The sequence below is a fragment of the Eubalaena glacialis genome, chromosome 13 (genome assembly GCF_028564815.1).
Source record: "Eubalaena glacialis isolate mEubGla1 chromosome 13, mEubGla1.1.hap2.+ XY, whole genome shotgun sequence".
Lineage (NCBI taxonomy): Eukaryota > Metazoa > Chordata > Mammalia > Artiodactyla > Balaenidae > Eubalaena > Eubalaena glacialis.
The window spans coordinates 66377070-66393800 of record NC_083728.1 but is presented as its reverse complement, the minus strand read 5'-3'; the positions used below and the strand labels follow the sequence as shown (position 1 = coordinate 66393800).

General features: G+C 50.7%; 1 protein-coding gene across 6 annotated transcripts in view; it reads right to left on the bottom strand.

Moving 5' to 3' along the window:
- Window positions 1–16731, bottom strand: part of SNX29 (sorting nexin 29) — a 562097-nt gene that overhangs the window by 47820 nt on the left and 497546 nt on the right. For all 6 annotated transcript variants that reach the window (XM_061208309.1, XM_061208310.1, XM_061208308.1 and 3 more), the window contains one exon: window positions 10694–10833. In XM_061208309.1, coding sequence (XP_061064292.1) covers window positions 10694–10833 — 140 coding nt within the window. The remainder of the gene's footprint in view (window positions 1–10693; window positions 10834–16731) is intronic.

The following is a 16731-nucleotide window of genomic DNA, read 5'->3' as shown; positions in this document are numbered from 1 at the left end:
GGGTACCTGTCTGCCCTGTTGACCCTGGATGCTGGGAAGGTGCCAAACCCAGATAAGCAAGATGCTGAAAGGTCACAGAACTAAGTCAGGAGGCCGCCTCCCACCGGGGCATACCTGTCCCACTGAGGGCACCAGTCCTGGTGGGGAGGCGCCTCCTTTCCCAATAATCACCTGATTAATAATGCAGGTAAGAGGTGGAAGCTAAGAGACAATGACAAAGGCTGAAATGGAAAGAAAGACATGTACAGTTTATCCAAGTCTGTGCATGGTCCCCCTCTGAGCTGGGGGTGAGACGTCAGTGCTTTGCCCCCACAGAACGCAAACAAAGCACCAACACATCAGAAAAGGAGTCAAAAGAATCTGTAATCCCAGCTGACCTCGATCTGAGTTATTCCAGGACCCCTAAAGTGTCACGGTTCCTGAAAGGGGGGCCAGGTACCAGCCGCAGAGTCACCAGAGCTGACTCCCCAGGTGGAAGCTTCGACCTGTGCAAAGTGCTCCACACCAGAGTCAACTGCCCCATCCTGCGAGACAAGGCCGACGGTCCTTCAGGACCGTGGACAGCTGCCAGGCCCCGAATGGGCTCCTGCAGAGCGAGGCCTGCCTGTGGAAGGCACACATCTCTAAGCAGGGCTGTGGAGCCGACCCGCCCCCTCCAGGAGGCCCGACAGGCAGCCGGGGCTCTAGCAGGCGCTCCCCCCGCTGCCCTCGATGGCTGGTTCTTGGTGGCAGGGATGCCACCACAGTTGCGCCGCGCCACCTGCTCCGTGCTCCTCAGCCAATTTGGCCGCGAGGAAGGAGGACAGCTTGCTATTCTTACTGCTCTGGGACTAGGTGTTAATTTGGCAGCTCTTTCACGCAGAGGAAGCCTTCTTTGGGAAACGCTCTCTCCCCTCGCAACCCTGACCCAGCTTTCTCCAAGTTTCCGCCTCCCCTCCCCTCTGCTGTGCTGGCTCCCGGCCTACTCTGTCCCAGCTTCCACCCTGTCACCTCCTCCTGTTTCTCTGAGCGCCCTTCCCCACCTCTGTGACACCCATTCCCCAGTTCATATTAGGAAACTGTCTCCCAAGGAGTCTTTCCAAAATCCTGAAGGACATGACTCTTTGGGATTGGAGAGCAAAAGTCAGAATCCCTGGGTGTTTTCTCGGAAATTCCCCAAATCATAAGTTATTCTTAAAATAGTCCCAACATTCTTCATACTATTTATTCATTATTGTGGAACTCTAACATGATCTGCTTAATAAATAAGAAATACTAAGTTCAGTGGTATTTCACAAAGAATCGTAGCCTAGAGCAAATATTCAAATGCTGGGAAATGCCAGCGAACACTCTTGGGTCATGTTCGGATAATAATGCAACATGCGAATCTCCTGTGTCCAAATTGCCCATTTAAGGACTTTCTGTGCTTCCAAAACGTATTTCTTGGAATGCCACTCACAGCAGTATACTATGTACATAAACTTATTAGTATTTATTTTATTTGCAAGAATGATTCATTGTTTGCAGCAGACAGAGCCATGAACACACTACTTATGACATGGCATCAGCTAAAGGCAAGACTAAGTAAGTAGATCATGACCGTTCCTCTTCAATGAGCTCCTGTCCTGGTTCCTGGAACCATCGACCTTTGCCTTCAACTCCACGTGTGGCACTTCCTGCTCTCGCTTTTACCTCATCAGCGTGGATCCCTTCAAACCAGGGGTTGTTACACTTTAATTTTCACAGGAGAATGACAATACTTTTTCCTGATTTCCTGACTGATTTTCCTTGAGACCTGGAAAAACTTATGTTTCCTGAGAAACGCAGTCAGGAATTCACGCCTGATGCCAAGCCACAGGCTGCAATCCTAGAAGACGCTCACCTCTCTCTCCTGCCTTCAGGACCCCACAGAGAGTGGTTTCTACATCCAACGCCTCATGCTCACCTCGCCTGCTCCCAAACCAGTTTCCCCTCTGTCCCCTTTGCCCAGATATTTAGCCTCAAAATCTTGGCATCGTCTGGTTCAGGCCCTCCCACCCTTTCTCTCGACTCTTATGAAAGCACCCTGCCCCATCTCCCCACCACTCTCACTCCCCCCCTCCCAGCTGCCAGTGGGATCCTCCTAAAGCATGGACCTGAGCTCAGAGACCTGCGAGGTCCCCCTTCCCGGAGACCAAGATGGTATTGGTTTCCAAGACCTTCCACCCCCAGCTCCTAGCCCTGCTTTCCAGGGCGTCCTGGCCACAAGGGCAGCGCTTGCTCTCCGCCAGTGGAGGACAGAGGGCCCCCCGAGCTTTGCAGCTGTTCTGCATATCTGGGCAGAACATCTCCCCCTTCATGCCTAACAAAATGGTGAGTATCAAATTGGTATAAGAGGGTAGGGGTTAGTGATATGTCAAAATTTAAACATGCACCTGCCCCCTGAACCAGAACCGCTTCTAAAAATAAACTCTACAGACCTACCTGCCAAACTGTACATCTAGTACATCTATTTGAAACACCCCTGGCAATACTGTTTGAGGGAGAAAAATCTGGAAACCTCCTAAGTGTTCAGATGGAGCGACGGTGAAATAAATTATGAAACAGCCATTGCAGTGAGTACTCTGTAGCTTTCAAAGGGAATGAGCCAGCTTTATTAAATTAAAAAGGCAAACTACAGAGGGCTGGGTAGAGCCTGGCTTTGGCTTACATAAGTATTGACGATTTCTGCAAAGTTACATAAGAAACTTGACAGCGATCACAGGGGTGGGGGGCACGATGCACAGCAGAGTGGGGTGTGATGTTTACTTCTCCTTCTTATATCTTTCTGTTGCGTTTCAGGTTTTTTTTTTAATACCATGATTTTATCACTTCCTCCAAAACGTCTGCTCCCCAGACTCTCCTTTTCCCGTGCTCCCTTTCTGCTGGTAAAAAATAGCTACGCACATACAGAGCTTACTATACGTGAGGCGCTGCTCTACGAGCTTGACATACACGCGCTCGTGGAACCCTCTCGGCAGCCCCATGAAGGGATGCTGGCAACATCTCCACTGTACAGAGGAAGACTCTGAGGCATGGGAGGGCTTAAGTTAGTTGCTTGAGGCCACACAGCTAGTCCGTAGCAGAGCTGGGCTACAAACAGGGCAGTATGACACCTATCTAGGCACTCTGCAAATTCCTAGTGAATGAAAACAGGAATGAGGGAAAGAAATGCTGCCATGGAATAATAACATGACCCACACACCTGCTGACCCTGAGGGCTGGGGCGCTGTCTTAGTCATATGTGTAATAATACCCCCACCAACCTCCCCGCTACCCCAGGGGCCTACATGGAGTAGGTGCTCAGGAGACATTTGTTGACTTGAATACAGGGCTGTCTGTATGGAATAACTTGGTACATCTCTATAGCTATATCTTGGTGCATCTCTATCCTGGTCTGTCAGGACCCCGGGTGTGTCATAATTCTCTTCTCTCACTCCCGACAGCCAGTCCTCAAATATGTCCAGGGTCCAATCACCCTGGCCAAGCCACCACCCTCCTCCTGCTGGACCCTACAAAAGCCTCCCCACCCGGCCCCCCCTGATTCCATTCTCTACCCCACATCCAGGTGAGGTTTTAAAAACATAAACCAGGTTATGCCACATTTCTGCTCCAAACCCCTCAGTTTGGAGTAAATCCCAAAGTCACTGTTACAGCCTCCGAGGCCCTATGTGATACGGCCCTGGTGAGTTTCCAGCCTCATTCCCCTGTTCTCTCTGTTCTGGCCAAACTGGCCTTATCTGACACACCAAGCTTGCTCCTGCCTCAGGGCCTTTGCACTCACTGTTCCCTCTATCTGAACACCCTTCCCCCAGAAATTCACAAGGTCTTCCCTCAGAGAGGTCTTTCCTGACCATTTGGTAGAAACACTGCCCATGTGACTGTGACTCTCTAGCCTCTAACTATGCATTACTTTTCTTCAGAGACCTTCTTATTTAGCAGTGTATTATATGTTTATTTGTCCATTTTCCATTTCCCCAACTCCATAAAGGTGGTTTATCCTCTTTTTTCTGTTTTGTTCTCTGTTACATCCCCAGTGCTTGTTGAGTCCTTAGTAGGTACTCAATAAACACTGACTGGATGAAAGAGGTGTTTGCTGAACACAAGCCCCTTTGACAGAGGCTTTCCGTCTATCCGCTCAGCAGTGTTTCTGCCCTGGAGATGTCCCAGGCTCCCCCACTTTTTCTGGGACTTGTAAAAGCTGCACCATCGTCCTCTTCTCCCTTCTCTTTGTAGAGCTGATCTCTCCCCACTTCACCACCAAACAGAAAAGAAATGGCAGGAGTAGAACATAATTACTGCGACCTGTGGGATGCATAGGGGGTAGGGAGGCCACCTCAGTATCAGAGAAGAGTAGCTGTCACCCTGGTCATCTTCAGAAAGAGTGATTCATTCTGATCTCTGTGGGTGGGAGCCCTGAGGATGTGGAGGACCAGTACCCTGGGGACTGCACTTTCTCTGCATCCCTTAACACGGCCCCTGAAATAGCCAGGCCAGCAGATGGAGGTGATTAAGTGCCATTTTACATATCATCTCTCCAGGCGACAAGGTGGCAGGTCTCCCCGGGGAGGGGCCTCCGGGTAACGAGCTTCTGAGGAGTGGGCGTCCTCCTGCAGGGGAGGCCTGGCCCCTAGAGGGGAGCGCTGCCATCTAGGCCCGGCTGAGCTCTTGGGCTCCCAGAAAAGCCAGAGCCTAGCTGTCGCACCCAGTTTCCCTGGGGCAGGCCCTAAGTCACTCCATCTAGATGAGAGATCCCCACAGGGGAAGGAGGAAGGGAAAGACTGACTTTCAGAATAATTCATGTTATAAGTCAGCATTTCATGAGCACCTACTATGTGCCCTGTATCTCAGGAAAGCACAGTGGACTCTTGCCCTGGCCTGCCACTTACTCTCACAAGGACCTTAGGCAACCCACTTAAATTTCCTGGCGCTCCAGATTTTCACCTGTAGACACAGATGGATGGATGGATAGATGGATGGATGGATGGATGGATGGATGAAGAGACAGATGGAGAAATGTCTGTAGGGTTTTTGTGGGGCTTCTCTCCTGGTCTTTCTCACGAGCCTCGCTATCAACGGCCACTGACACGGAGAAGCTGCTGTGTCCTGCTCTCACACAGAATCCTCACCTAACATCCCAGCAGAACAGTGATGTCAAATACTTATCTTTCCATTTTACACATAAGGAAACTAAGACTCGGAAAGGCTGGACCCTTGTCCGAGATCACCCTCCTCCTTCGTGGCAGAGGTAGTGGGGAACAGCACTGACTCCCAAATCCCCACGCATTCCATTTGGACACCAGGGGCCTCAGACTCATTTGCCCTCGAGGGCCAGGAAGCTGAGGTGCATCAGCGAAGCAGGTCCGGGGCAACGCGAGTGGAAGCAGCGGGAGAGGCGCCAGCTGGGGCACACCCCTCCCATCAACAGCCACTCACATTGGTATTTTATTTTAAAACACAGCCCACACCTAACCAGTCTGCCAGTCTGGCCACACACCTGAGACTTTTTGAACAGGATCTGCACCCCCTTCTGGCCACTGGACACGGCAGACCACCTTGGAATCTGAAGGTGTGGATCAGCCACAAAAGCAACGTGAGTCTAGGGTCCTAGGAAGGAACCATGTGACTCCTGTGAGCGCCCCTGGCAAAGCAGCGTGTCCGCTGGGATCCACGTGATCCTGGCGTCACCCAGGCTGAAGCGTCTCAACCCCACGCCAAAGCCCCACTCGCTGGGAGAACATGGCAGCTCCTATTTCAGTAAAAATATATTTAACAGCTTTGAGAGTAAATATGGCAGCAGACGGGGATGGGGAGTGGGGAAAACATCGACTGTGTTTTCTTCTGAGCATCCGGTGGAGAATTTGTGCTGTGACCTACATTACTCTGGCTTCCACCCCCGGAACTTTTCCTCTCCCCTCACGGAATGGCAGAACACGATGCATTTCCCAAGGATGGATGACTCTGCAGAAAAACGTTTAATAACGTGCTAAATGACAGCACCACATATCACTTAAGTCTTCACCGATCTGCAGTCCAGTTCCGCAGAATGAATCCTTGGAATCCTGGTCTCCCTTCGATAATGCACCTTCAAAGGAGCACCTGACATTTCCCTAAGTAACTGCTCACATCTGCCATGTGTCACATCTTGGGGTTCGCCTTTCCCTCCAACATGCCAGGAGGATGCAAACAACACGGGGCCCCCAAAGGAAGAGTGCATTAGGGGGTGTTGTCTGCTCACTAGTTTGGGGGCAGGTTCTGGTCCCCACGTGGGCCAGACATACACAGGGTTCAAAATGGAAAAGAAATGGCCCACTTCCTACTGTCCTACTTTCTAATTCAGACTGCTGCTGGCATTAGCAAGGAAGGCAATGGGCGGCAGAGAGATCTGGAAACAAAAATTGAACCTGCTGATTCTTCAACTCTCAGATTTGTGCAGATGGCAGAATCCTTGGAAGTCATGCTGCCCCTTGCAGAACACAGTGAAATACTGACACACTAAAAAGGAGAGACGAAATGGAAAAGTGTGTGTAAAAGCAGGTGCCATGGAATACTGGATTTCAGCCTGCATGAGCCTGAAGGTTTTAAGGGAGTGTGAGCAATGCATCATGGGTACCTCACAGTCAAAGCCTATATTGCTGAGCAGCAGGTAAGAGCCAGCACCGCAAACTCAAGTGTCTCCTGGGGCCAGGCAGGTCATGCGAGTGACTATGGGAGAAAAACAGCCAAACACTAACAGCAAATGGCAGGGAAGGCTCGGCTCAGTGTCCAGGAGGCAGTGGAGTGGCGGGCTCAGTGGGGAGAGGGCGGCACTGTCTGACTGTAGCCAAGTGTGGTCCAGGGGGAATGCGGGTGGGTATGTGTCTGCTCTGGCTGCCATAACAAAATACCACAGACCGGGTGGCTTCAGCAGCAGACAGTTATTTCTCACAGTTCTGGAGGCTGGGAAGCCCATGATCAAGGTGCCAGCAGATTCAGTTCTGGGTGAAGGCTCTCCTCTTGGCTTGCAGATGGCTGCTTTTTCACTGTGACCTCATGTGGCAGAGGAGAGAACTCTGGTGTCTCTTCCTATTCTTCTAAGGACACTAATCCCATCATGGGGACCCACCCTTATAACCTCATCTAACCCTAATCACCTCCCAAAGGCCCCACCTCCAAATGCCACCACACTGGGGATTAGGACTTCAACATATGAATTTGGGGGGCACAAACATTTAGTCCATAATAGGGTGTGACCAATTCTGAGTTTTCGAGAGAAGCCTGATATATGATTTTTAAAAAAATCTGATATCTTCTAATTTTTTGATGTTGGCAACACTTTAATTAAGAAAAAGTAATAACATGGACCTAGAGATTACCCTATGAAGTAAAGTAAGTCAGACAGTGAAAGACAAATACCACATGATACCACTTGCATGCAGAATCTAAAAAAATGATACAAATGAACTTATTTACAAAAGAGAAACAGACTCACAGACATAGAAAACAAACTTATGGTTACCAAAGGGGAAAGGTGAAGTGGGGGATAAGTTAGGAGTCCGTGATTAACAGATACACACTACTATATATAAAATAGATATTAAAAAAAGAAAAAAACAACAACAAATAACAAAACCCCACCGGAATAGTCAAATAAAACAGGTTGGAGGGTCAGGCTCCATCCACAGGCTGCGGGTTTGTCACCCATGTCCTCAAGCCATGGGCTCTGGCACCAAACAGCCCGGGTCCCCCATGTGCTGGTAGGTAACCATGGGGTCACAAGGTAACCTCTCTGGCCTCATTTTCCTTGTCAGTATTAGGTGGAACCTTATGAAATTACCCTTTCATTGGCAACTTTGTAAGGCTACATGTAATAAAATGAAGGTATGGTGTCCACCTAATTAACAGGCTCTCAGGAAGACTGGATGAGGTGAAACCTACAGCCAGAGCTTATAGTAAATGCTCAATAAGTGAGGGGAGGAAGCAGGGCAAGGCCATCCTTAGTCAGCAAGTCCACTCATGTTCAGTAGCTGAAAGGAATCCTTAGGGCCCTGAATCAGCATTTGAAAGACCTGAGGAAATCTGTCAAGATTATAATAATCACGCTTTGGGGAGTTTATTTCCTTAGTTGAGAGAGATGTTTTTTTAAGTAGGAATCTCTCAGGGTGAGATTCTGAGCTGAGACACCAGACCTGCTGTTTTCTGGGGCTGCACAGACAGGAAGTTATCACGTGGAGGCTCACCAGCATGGACAAACTGGGCTGCAGCTCACCTTCCGTCACCCCCAAATGAAACAATCTGCAAGCTCCAACCTGTAGTCCCATCTCACTCAACAAAGACAAAGGAGGAGAGGGCAGCTAACTGTGGAACTGCAAGGAAAGCTGAAGGGCAAGCTGTTTAATTTCAACTGGGGTCGAGACCAATGTTGAGTCCGGAGTCTTGTGTCAATATTGTGTCCCTTGCCACAATCTCCTACCAAAATGCTTTGTGCTTTTTAAAGCCCATGAAATTGAACCTCACATTCTCTCTGCTAATTAGGCACAAAGCTCTCTCTCAGCTCTCATCAATGGCAACCAGAGTGGCTGGGACTGCACAACACGCCGAGACACTTGAGTTGAAGTGCAACTGTCACAATTCGGCAGGCTCATGTTTGGTACACTCTCCACCAGAGCTGCCTGGACCCCCTGACCTGGCAGTAGGGGCACCAGCTCTCCCGTACGAGGCAGCCTCTTCTTCTCACACGTGAGGTGGGCAGCCTTTCTTAGCATTGGGGTCTCAGGACTACCTCTCGGATTCAATTTTCATCAGGAAATTTGGCCAAAACACACCTGACTCAGTGAGAGGTTGATTTCCAACACTCATCACAGGCCAGGGGGCTGCCTTTAAAAGATGAAGGGGACCTCCTCTCATGAACTATAGTGGCATTTTCAAAACAGCAAGATCAAGGCCCTAGCATCACAAATAACTGAGTAAAAGAAAAATTCAGTTTTCCATATGGTATATTCTATTTGGGGGGGAAAAAGGCATCCTTTTATCACAGATAGCACAGTACAATTATATCTTCTCATAAAGGTCCTGAAACAATTAGAAAGACATAAGCAAGTGGCTTGGCTGCAATTTCAAAGCCCTAAGCAGGTAAGAGGGGCAGCCCTGCCGATGTCTGTCTGGTTGGAAGTTCAACTTGGAAATTCTGGAAAGTGTGATGCCAAAGGCACACCCTTCCCCGACAGACAGATGCAGAAATAAGCCCCAGCTTGAGTCATAGCATCACCGTTAGGACAAAACAGATCCCCAAACCCTCAGCACGCCATTTTAAAGAGCTCTGGGGAAAGGAAACTCTTGCTTCATCCCAGCAAATCAGTGTTTTTCAAGTGACAAGTCCCAACCCACTTTCAGAGGCCCACAGGTTAGCTATATGGATTCTTACATCTATCGTTTCCACTGTGATAACGTTTTAGAAATAATATAGAGTTGACCCGTGGACAACATGGGTTTGAGTTACACAGGTCCATTTACACACAGATATTTTTCAATAAATATGTCGGAAAAATTTTTGGAGATTTGCAACAATTTGAAAAAAACTTGCAGATAAACTGCATAGCCTAGAAATACTGAAAAAATTAAGCAAAAGCTAAGTATATCATGAATGCATAAAATACAATGTAGAGATACAAATAACATACAAAATATATGTTAAGTGACTGTTTATGTCATTGGTAAGGTCAGCAGTAGGCTATAAGTATTTAAGTTTTGAGGGAGTCAAAAGTTATAAACAGATTTTCGACTACATGGGGGGTTGGCACCTCTAACCCCTGTATTGTTCAAGGGTCGAGTGTAATTATATTCTCTGGCATCTGAAGACTTTATAAAAACTAAGGATGCTTCATCATTTGGGTTCCCTGAATCCAAGGGTGTAAATGTCGCGGTGTGATAAGAGACTTATGAGAACAGAGGGGACTGATCAGTGATAACGTAGTGACACCGGTGAGGCCCACCTGCCCCCAAGGTGAGGCCCAAACACGTTTCCCAGCGACGTGACCCAAGGAAAGTCATGGCGGGGGAGGTGTGGTCAGCACGCGGACCACCGGCGCGGTACACGGCACGTGGCGAGCTCGGGAGAAGCTGCTGCATGCCGTCGTGAGCAAAGATTTGGTTTCAGAAAAAGTAGCATTCGCTCTGTTAACTGCTGATTCTGAATTGCAATGATTTTGTAAGTGCTTAACATGTAAACTTCCTTAATTTTCTTTTTTTTTTTTACTTTTATAAGACATATAAGAACAAGGAATTTATACCTAGTTTTAAGTTGGTTCATGCTTAGGTCATACTAATATGAAAGCAATCTAAGTCGGCACCAGTGGGAATCTGCGAGAAGCTTCCTTGGGTTCACTGCCCACGTGCTGAAGAAAGCCTGACAGAGACCACTTTAGCTCTGGAACACCTGTGAGCTGCAAGCTTTCCTTTGATCAAAATGTACCAAAGTATAAAACCACAGAGCCCTGCGTTTTTCGCAAGCCTCAAATCAACAACGCTCACTTGCAGGCTCATTCTCTCGTGAGCCCTTTAAACTCCCAGATGCCTTGACCCAAGTCTCCACATCAGCACCTCGCAGGCTCTGGGGCACAGCCGGGTCCTGGGGTGTCCAGGACGCAGACACGTGCAACCGCAGGAGAGAGAAGGAAGGACGCGTGGGGCGGAGCACGTGAACGTGACCGGTACTCACATAAAGAAGGGCATCAGCTGGACCAGGGTCTCTTTCTGGGGGCTGGCGGCAAACTCGGGGACCACCTGGATGACTTTGTTCATGACGCTGCGCAGGTAGTTCTGGAGCTGCTTCCTGCGTTCCTCCACAAACTTGGCATCCTGGGAAGACGGACAGACAGGTGTGCTCAGCTATGCTTTCCTCACCCGCCCAGAGACGGACGACCTGGAGAACACGTAACCATCAATCATCACCACCCAGAGCGAGTGCAAGTGGTGCCTCAGGCTTTACACGTGTGATCACGTTTAATAACGGGAGATGCTCGTGACAGTATTATTGTTAAGTGGGGGAAGGCAGGTCCATGAAACTTCCTACAGTGTGTTCCCACGAATGAATGAAATCTCAGCACCTGCAACGTGCCGGTATGGTGCTGGGACCTGGGACAGACCATAAACACACAGGGTCACTGCTGTGGCCCTGGTGGAGGTCACGGGGCCAGTGGGGGAGACACCAATAAATCCAGTGACCACACAGGTCAGCATATGACTATTCATCACACTCAATGCCACCCTCCAGAGAGGGTGCTTAATTTTGCCTTCATGGGAATTTTCTGAAATACGAATCAGTTGCCACTATTTAAGAAAGATTTCATTAACAAACAAATTCCATTTTCTCTGAAAAACTAGGAGAGGTAGCAGCGCGGCCCCACCCCCAGGGCTACTTGGGGCCGGGGCTGCTCAGTGTGCCCCGAGGCAGGCGCAGGGCCCCAGATCCACGCTCAGGACCCTCCTGACTCACACCGCCACCCACCCCTGTGTCTGCCTGGCCCTCGTAGGCAGGGCCAGCTCCTAGGCGTGTACTCTGGGCAGTCCCTCAGGGTCAGAACTCGACCTGTGTGGTGATCTGCTGTCCTCATGTTGAAACTCAGTAATTTTGGCACGAGGGACCTCACATCTGCCTGCTGCCCTGGGACCCACAGAGCCTGGAGCCTGTCCTGCCCATGCGCAGCTGCACTGGGGGCCTGGCTTAGAACCAGGAAACCAGGGCCGGTGTGGGGCAGGAAAGGCTTTCTCTGAGGAAGTAATGCTCCTTCCAGACTGAAGGCTGAGTGGGGTGAATAGGGGAGAGCAGAGCGAGGGCGGCAGGAGGAACAGGGTCACTCAACCTCACAGGGACACGAGAAGCCTCACACGACAAATGAGGAAACTGTGGCCCAGAGCGGGGCCGGGCCACTAGCCCACGAGGCCCCAGAGACGGAGCAGTACAATCATCCCCCACCTCCACCTCCCGCCAGCCTGGGGCTCGGGAACGCGGTGCAGAAAGAGCCCATGTGCTCAGAGATACCCGAGGCCATGCCCGTCCCCGCAAGGCCCTGCCAAGGGCCGGAGCACAGCAGGGAGATTCCCTCTTAAGTGTTGTCAGATTTAGCGAATAAAACGCCAGGATGCCCCGTGAAATCTGAATTTCAGATAAACAATGAATTTTTCAGTATTCATAACTCCATATTCAATAATTCATGACTCAATAATTTTTCAGGGTTCAAGTATGGCCTATACAATAAAACCTTTCCATGTAATATTTGGGACACACTTATACTAAGAAATTATTCATTGTTTATCTGAAATTCCGATTTCACTGGGTGTCCTGTGTTTCATCTGGCGATCCTCCTCCGAGTACCGGGGGGAGGAAGGAACACAGAGCACCTGCTGATCCCCGGGGGCCACTTCAAGGTCACATCAAGGTCCTCTCACCCGGAACCACCCCCTGATGCACTGCCTCAGCCGGACGTTTCTCCAGAGGGGGACGGCGCTCAAACACTGCTGCTGGCCGCTCCAACTTGACCGCCAGCGCAGTCCCAGTCTGGGGCTGAAATCTCCTGCAGCTTGGTTGGAGGGGCGCTGAGTGCGGGGAGTGAAGGCACCAGGCTAGGAGAGCCGTGGGTCTTCAGCTGGAGCTCAGCCACTCCGGCTCCGCTCACCCATCTGATACCAGAGTCCGCTCCACGGTCTCCAAGTTTCAACCCGTCGTTAAGCAATTAGACGCTCCTCCTTGGGAAGGTGGTCGATATGCCAGGTTAGTGCCCAAAGGAGCTAATCAGGCCTGGTTTTCAATCTGCACAAGATACCCTCAAGGATGGCTTGAGAGGCTTTGCTGCAGGAAGGCAAGAAAGGGGCTAATCATCCCTGGAAGAACTCGTGGAGATTTCTCCTTTTTCAGAGGGAAGATGCTCAGAACACTCTAAGCACCAAGGGAAGGTTGGGGATGGCTCCCTGTGCCGCTAGTGGGGCTGGGCTGGGCTGCGGGGCCCTAGGAAGCTGAGGATCCCCCAAAGTCAAGGTCAGAGGATCCTACCCAGGAGTCGAATCTGCCCATTTTCACTTGGGCCTCTTCTCGCCCAGGTCCCAGGGCCAACAGGGACTTGGCAGAAAGGTTATCGTCACCCTGGAGGAATCACAAATCCTTCCCACGTACTGATTCCTCAAGCTAGGCAGTCCCTGGAAACCCCGGCCAGCTCCTGAGAAAACCCAACATGGCAGTAATCTGAGTTTGACAGCTGAGCAATTTCTACCTGAGCTGTTCAGAACAAGCGATGGTATTTGTGGAGTCTTGATTCACGTTCTGCGCTCAGCACTTTCCTAGCACCACATCTTTACAGCACAGCGGAGGCTCAGGGAGGGTAAGAAACTTGCCCTAGGGCTCAAGACCTGCAGGCGGCTGAGCAGGGTCCCAGGTCATCAATGGGTGAGCAGTCAGAGCTGCCCTCAATCCAGAAGACACTCTCCAATTTATGTAAGAAAAATCTACAGGTCCTCTAAACTGCAGGTGTCTCCCAGCCAAGATGCAGTTCACAGAACTTGCACCTGCCTGCCAGCTGTAGCAGAAGGAAGCGAGTCACTGCGGGGATGGGGGTGGTGGGGCGGGGGAGGCGGGGTGCTGACGGCCAGCCTCTGCCTAGATGTCCTGCCTTTGGGGCTCAATCTGATCCTGGAGGTATGGACACCTCGAGTGGCCGCACACAACTTGGCAGGACGCAGTGGGGCCGGGAAGATCTCAGAACAACTCAAGGAAGCCTATATTCTTTCCCATTACTGTCATTTCATTTTTTACTATGAAAGTTTCAAATTAGGGCAAAAAGCAGAGCGAATGGTATAATGAACCCCCATGACCCTTTATCTAATAAAGTCCTAACCCTTTCCCACATTATGTCATTTTTACCTTTTTGCGAAGGTGTTTTAAAGTAAATTATACTCATCATGACATTTTACCCCTAAACACTTCAAGGTGTATTTCTAAAATACTAAGAACATTTTCCGATTGAACCACAATACCATGATCACCTCTAACAAAATGAATGATAATTTGTTGGTGTTACCTCATACCTAGTCAGTATTTGAACATTTGAATTTTCAAATGTGCCTACTGCTTCTGGGATTTTTTAAAAAGGGGAGGACTCCATCCCAGAATGAAGCTGGCAATTCTCCAGCAGGCTGAATGCAGTCTTGTTCAGATCAGATTCCCCCTCGGGGATCAGCTGGGTTCTGACCCAAAGGTGAAGATGGTGGTGCCTTTTTCACCACAAGCTGCTAACAGCTTGAATGGCCTAAAAACATTAAAACCAGGGTGTATCTGCCTCAGATCCGGGTTTCTGGCCTCCCTTGAGAAATGGCCCTCATTACTGGAAGCACAGGGCCATCATCCCACCCAGCCTCCTCCCCTCAGTCCCGTCCCCGGCCTGGCCTCTGTGGGACCCCGAATTTGTACCACTTGGATTGCCTGAGGCCCCACAGAACCATCCGAGAGCCACCCTGTGAGACGATCACGTTCCAGGTGACCACGTTCCAGGTGACGTTCCCTCAGGCAGAAGAACGGCCTGCACTGCCATTGGCCAGCTCTACTGTCTGGCAGCTAAACCACGCAGAGCTGGGGTTTCTCACCTGTAAAATGGGGGTAAGGATGGTGCCTACGTCATTCATGGTAACCGAGGCTAAGCGCCCAGTAGCCAACATCGCCTGCCAGGCTCTGCGACAGAAGCTGATGATTCTGGATGTTCAGCCAGGAAGCTTTCCTCGGAGAGTTTCTATGTGTGCGGGGTGGGGACAGGCAGGCAGACAGACAAGTGGGTAGCCAGGCAGGGGCAAGTGCTGGGATGTCGCCATCCATATGTGATCAGGGAAGTGCGCCGGAGGTTTGCACGAGGAACGGAGAGAGCGTTTCACTCAGAGGAGGCGACTCCTGGAGGGGCTGCTCCAGCACCTCTTGGAGGACAGACACCTGTCAGGGGTCTAGGTGTGTGCCCTCAGTGGGGGAAGGGCATGCCAGGCGGAGGGAACAGCAAATGCAAAGGCCGAAGGCAGAAGGAGTGCAGCCTACGGGGGCAGCAGAAGGCAGGCCCGCGTGGTTAGGCTTAGTGGTTCCCCAGAGCTGAAGCCGTAGCAGCAGCAGGATCACGCATAGCCTTGTGGACCAAGAAAGAAGCTGATGGGGGTGGGACCCAGGAGGTGCATTTAGAAAGACTGTTGGTAGGGAATGAGCCATAGCAGCCTGAGGCAGAGAGATCTATCACGCCACTCCCCTGCTTGGAATTCTTCAGTGGCGTCCCATGAGCTCTGCCCCCTCCCAACACGCGCATCTGGCTCGCAGGAACCTTCTCCACGTGGCCCCAGCATGCCCTGCCGACCGCTTCCCTTCACGGCACCCTCCCCCACCCCCCAGCAACACGCCCCGCGTCCTGGAGATCACAGCAGCCCCATCAACATTTGTTGTAGGAACTTAGAAATGTGGGAGGTGGACTGAGGGGCAGCAAGGCAGGCCGCCGGGGAGAACAAGCCCAGAGCAGAGACGACAAAGCCCCCTGACCGGGGAGGAGGATGGACAGAAGCAGCTGCGAGCTCGCTCCCTGGTTCCCAACTCCCCGTGGGCAGGGAGTAAAGGGCAGACAACGGGTAATGAGTGAGCAAAGACAGGGAGCTGGTCCTGCAGGGACCCCGTCTGCCCCCCAGGACCCCTGGGAGGACATGAGCATCCACATAGGGCCTGCCCCGCTGGGGAGGGGCCAGCACTTAAAGGGCCAAGGAACATTTGTGAGTTTTTTGGTTGCGCTCCTAGGCGGCAGCCAAAACGCAGCATTAGAAGCGATGGGCTGGACCAAAGCCCAGCTCGTGGAATCTGCCAGACGCCTCTGGTGGCCGCTTAACGAGTCCTCGCTGCCCGTGGCCCTGCTGTCGCCTTGTGCGGCACTCCTATCATAACACTATTGTCAATTATGGTTGAGGACTAATAAAAGAACTGGGAGTTTGTCCTCGCTTTAAAAAAGAACATTCAGGACTATTTTCATGGGAGTGTTTTTTTTTTCCCTCCAGAAAAGGTTAATTTTATTTTGAGCTTCAAGAAGATAAAGATGCCGTCAAATGAAGAAGAGCTATTTTAAAAACGATGGAATGTTGTGAACAAGATGACGAGCTACAGTTCCTGGAACCGATGCTCAGACTCCCTGCCCCCCGTGCTTTGTGACATTTTCTTTCCTGGGTCGTTCCTGACAACAGTGCTTTCCGGACCACATTCCGCCTCTCGAAGGGGACCTTCCCCACGATTCTGCACTTCCAGAGTTCCTTTTTATTTTCATCTAAGGATATCACGGTGTTTTATAAAATAAACGGAAGGTCCTGTCCGTCAGGAGCAGCAGGCAGCTCAGGGCCCTGTCGAGAGAGGCTGCTGCAGACTCAGCTGATCTAAGGGCGCCTCAATGGCTAGAGAATTCCAGAACAACGACTAGCTTCCCAAGGAGCCCAGCATTAGCAAATGACTTCGAGTTCTAGTTTAGAGTCAACGACCCAGGTGGGACGTGCTGATGGGCTGGAACCCTGCATTCGTTTATTCAATGCACTCATTCATGCGACAGATACTCCTCGGGGGGGGGGGGGCCCTGTGAGCCAGGTGCTGTGAGTGAAGGAATAAATGCAGCTCGGATCCTGCCTTCACAGAGCTTAGAGTCGATGGAAAAGACAGATCATTACAAAACAGCGCGATAAAGCCAGGAACACACAGGATAAAGGTGCGCA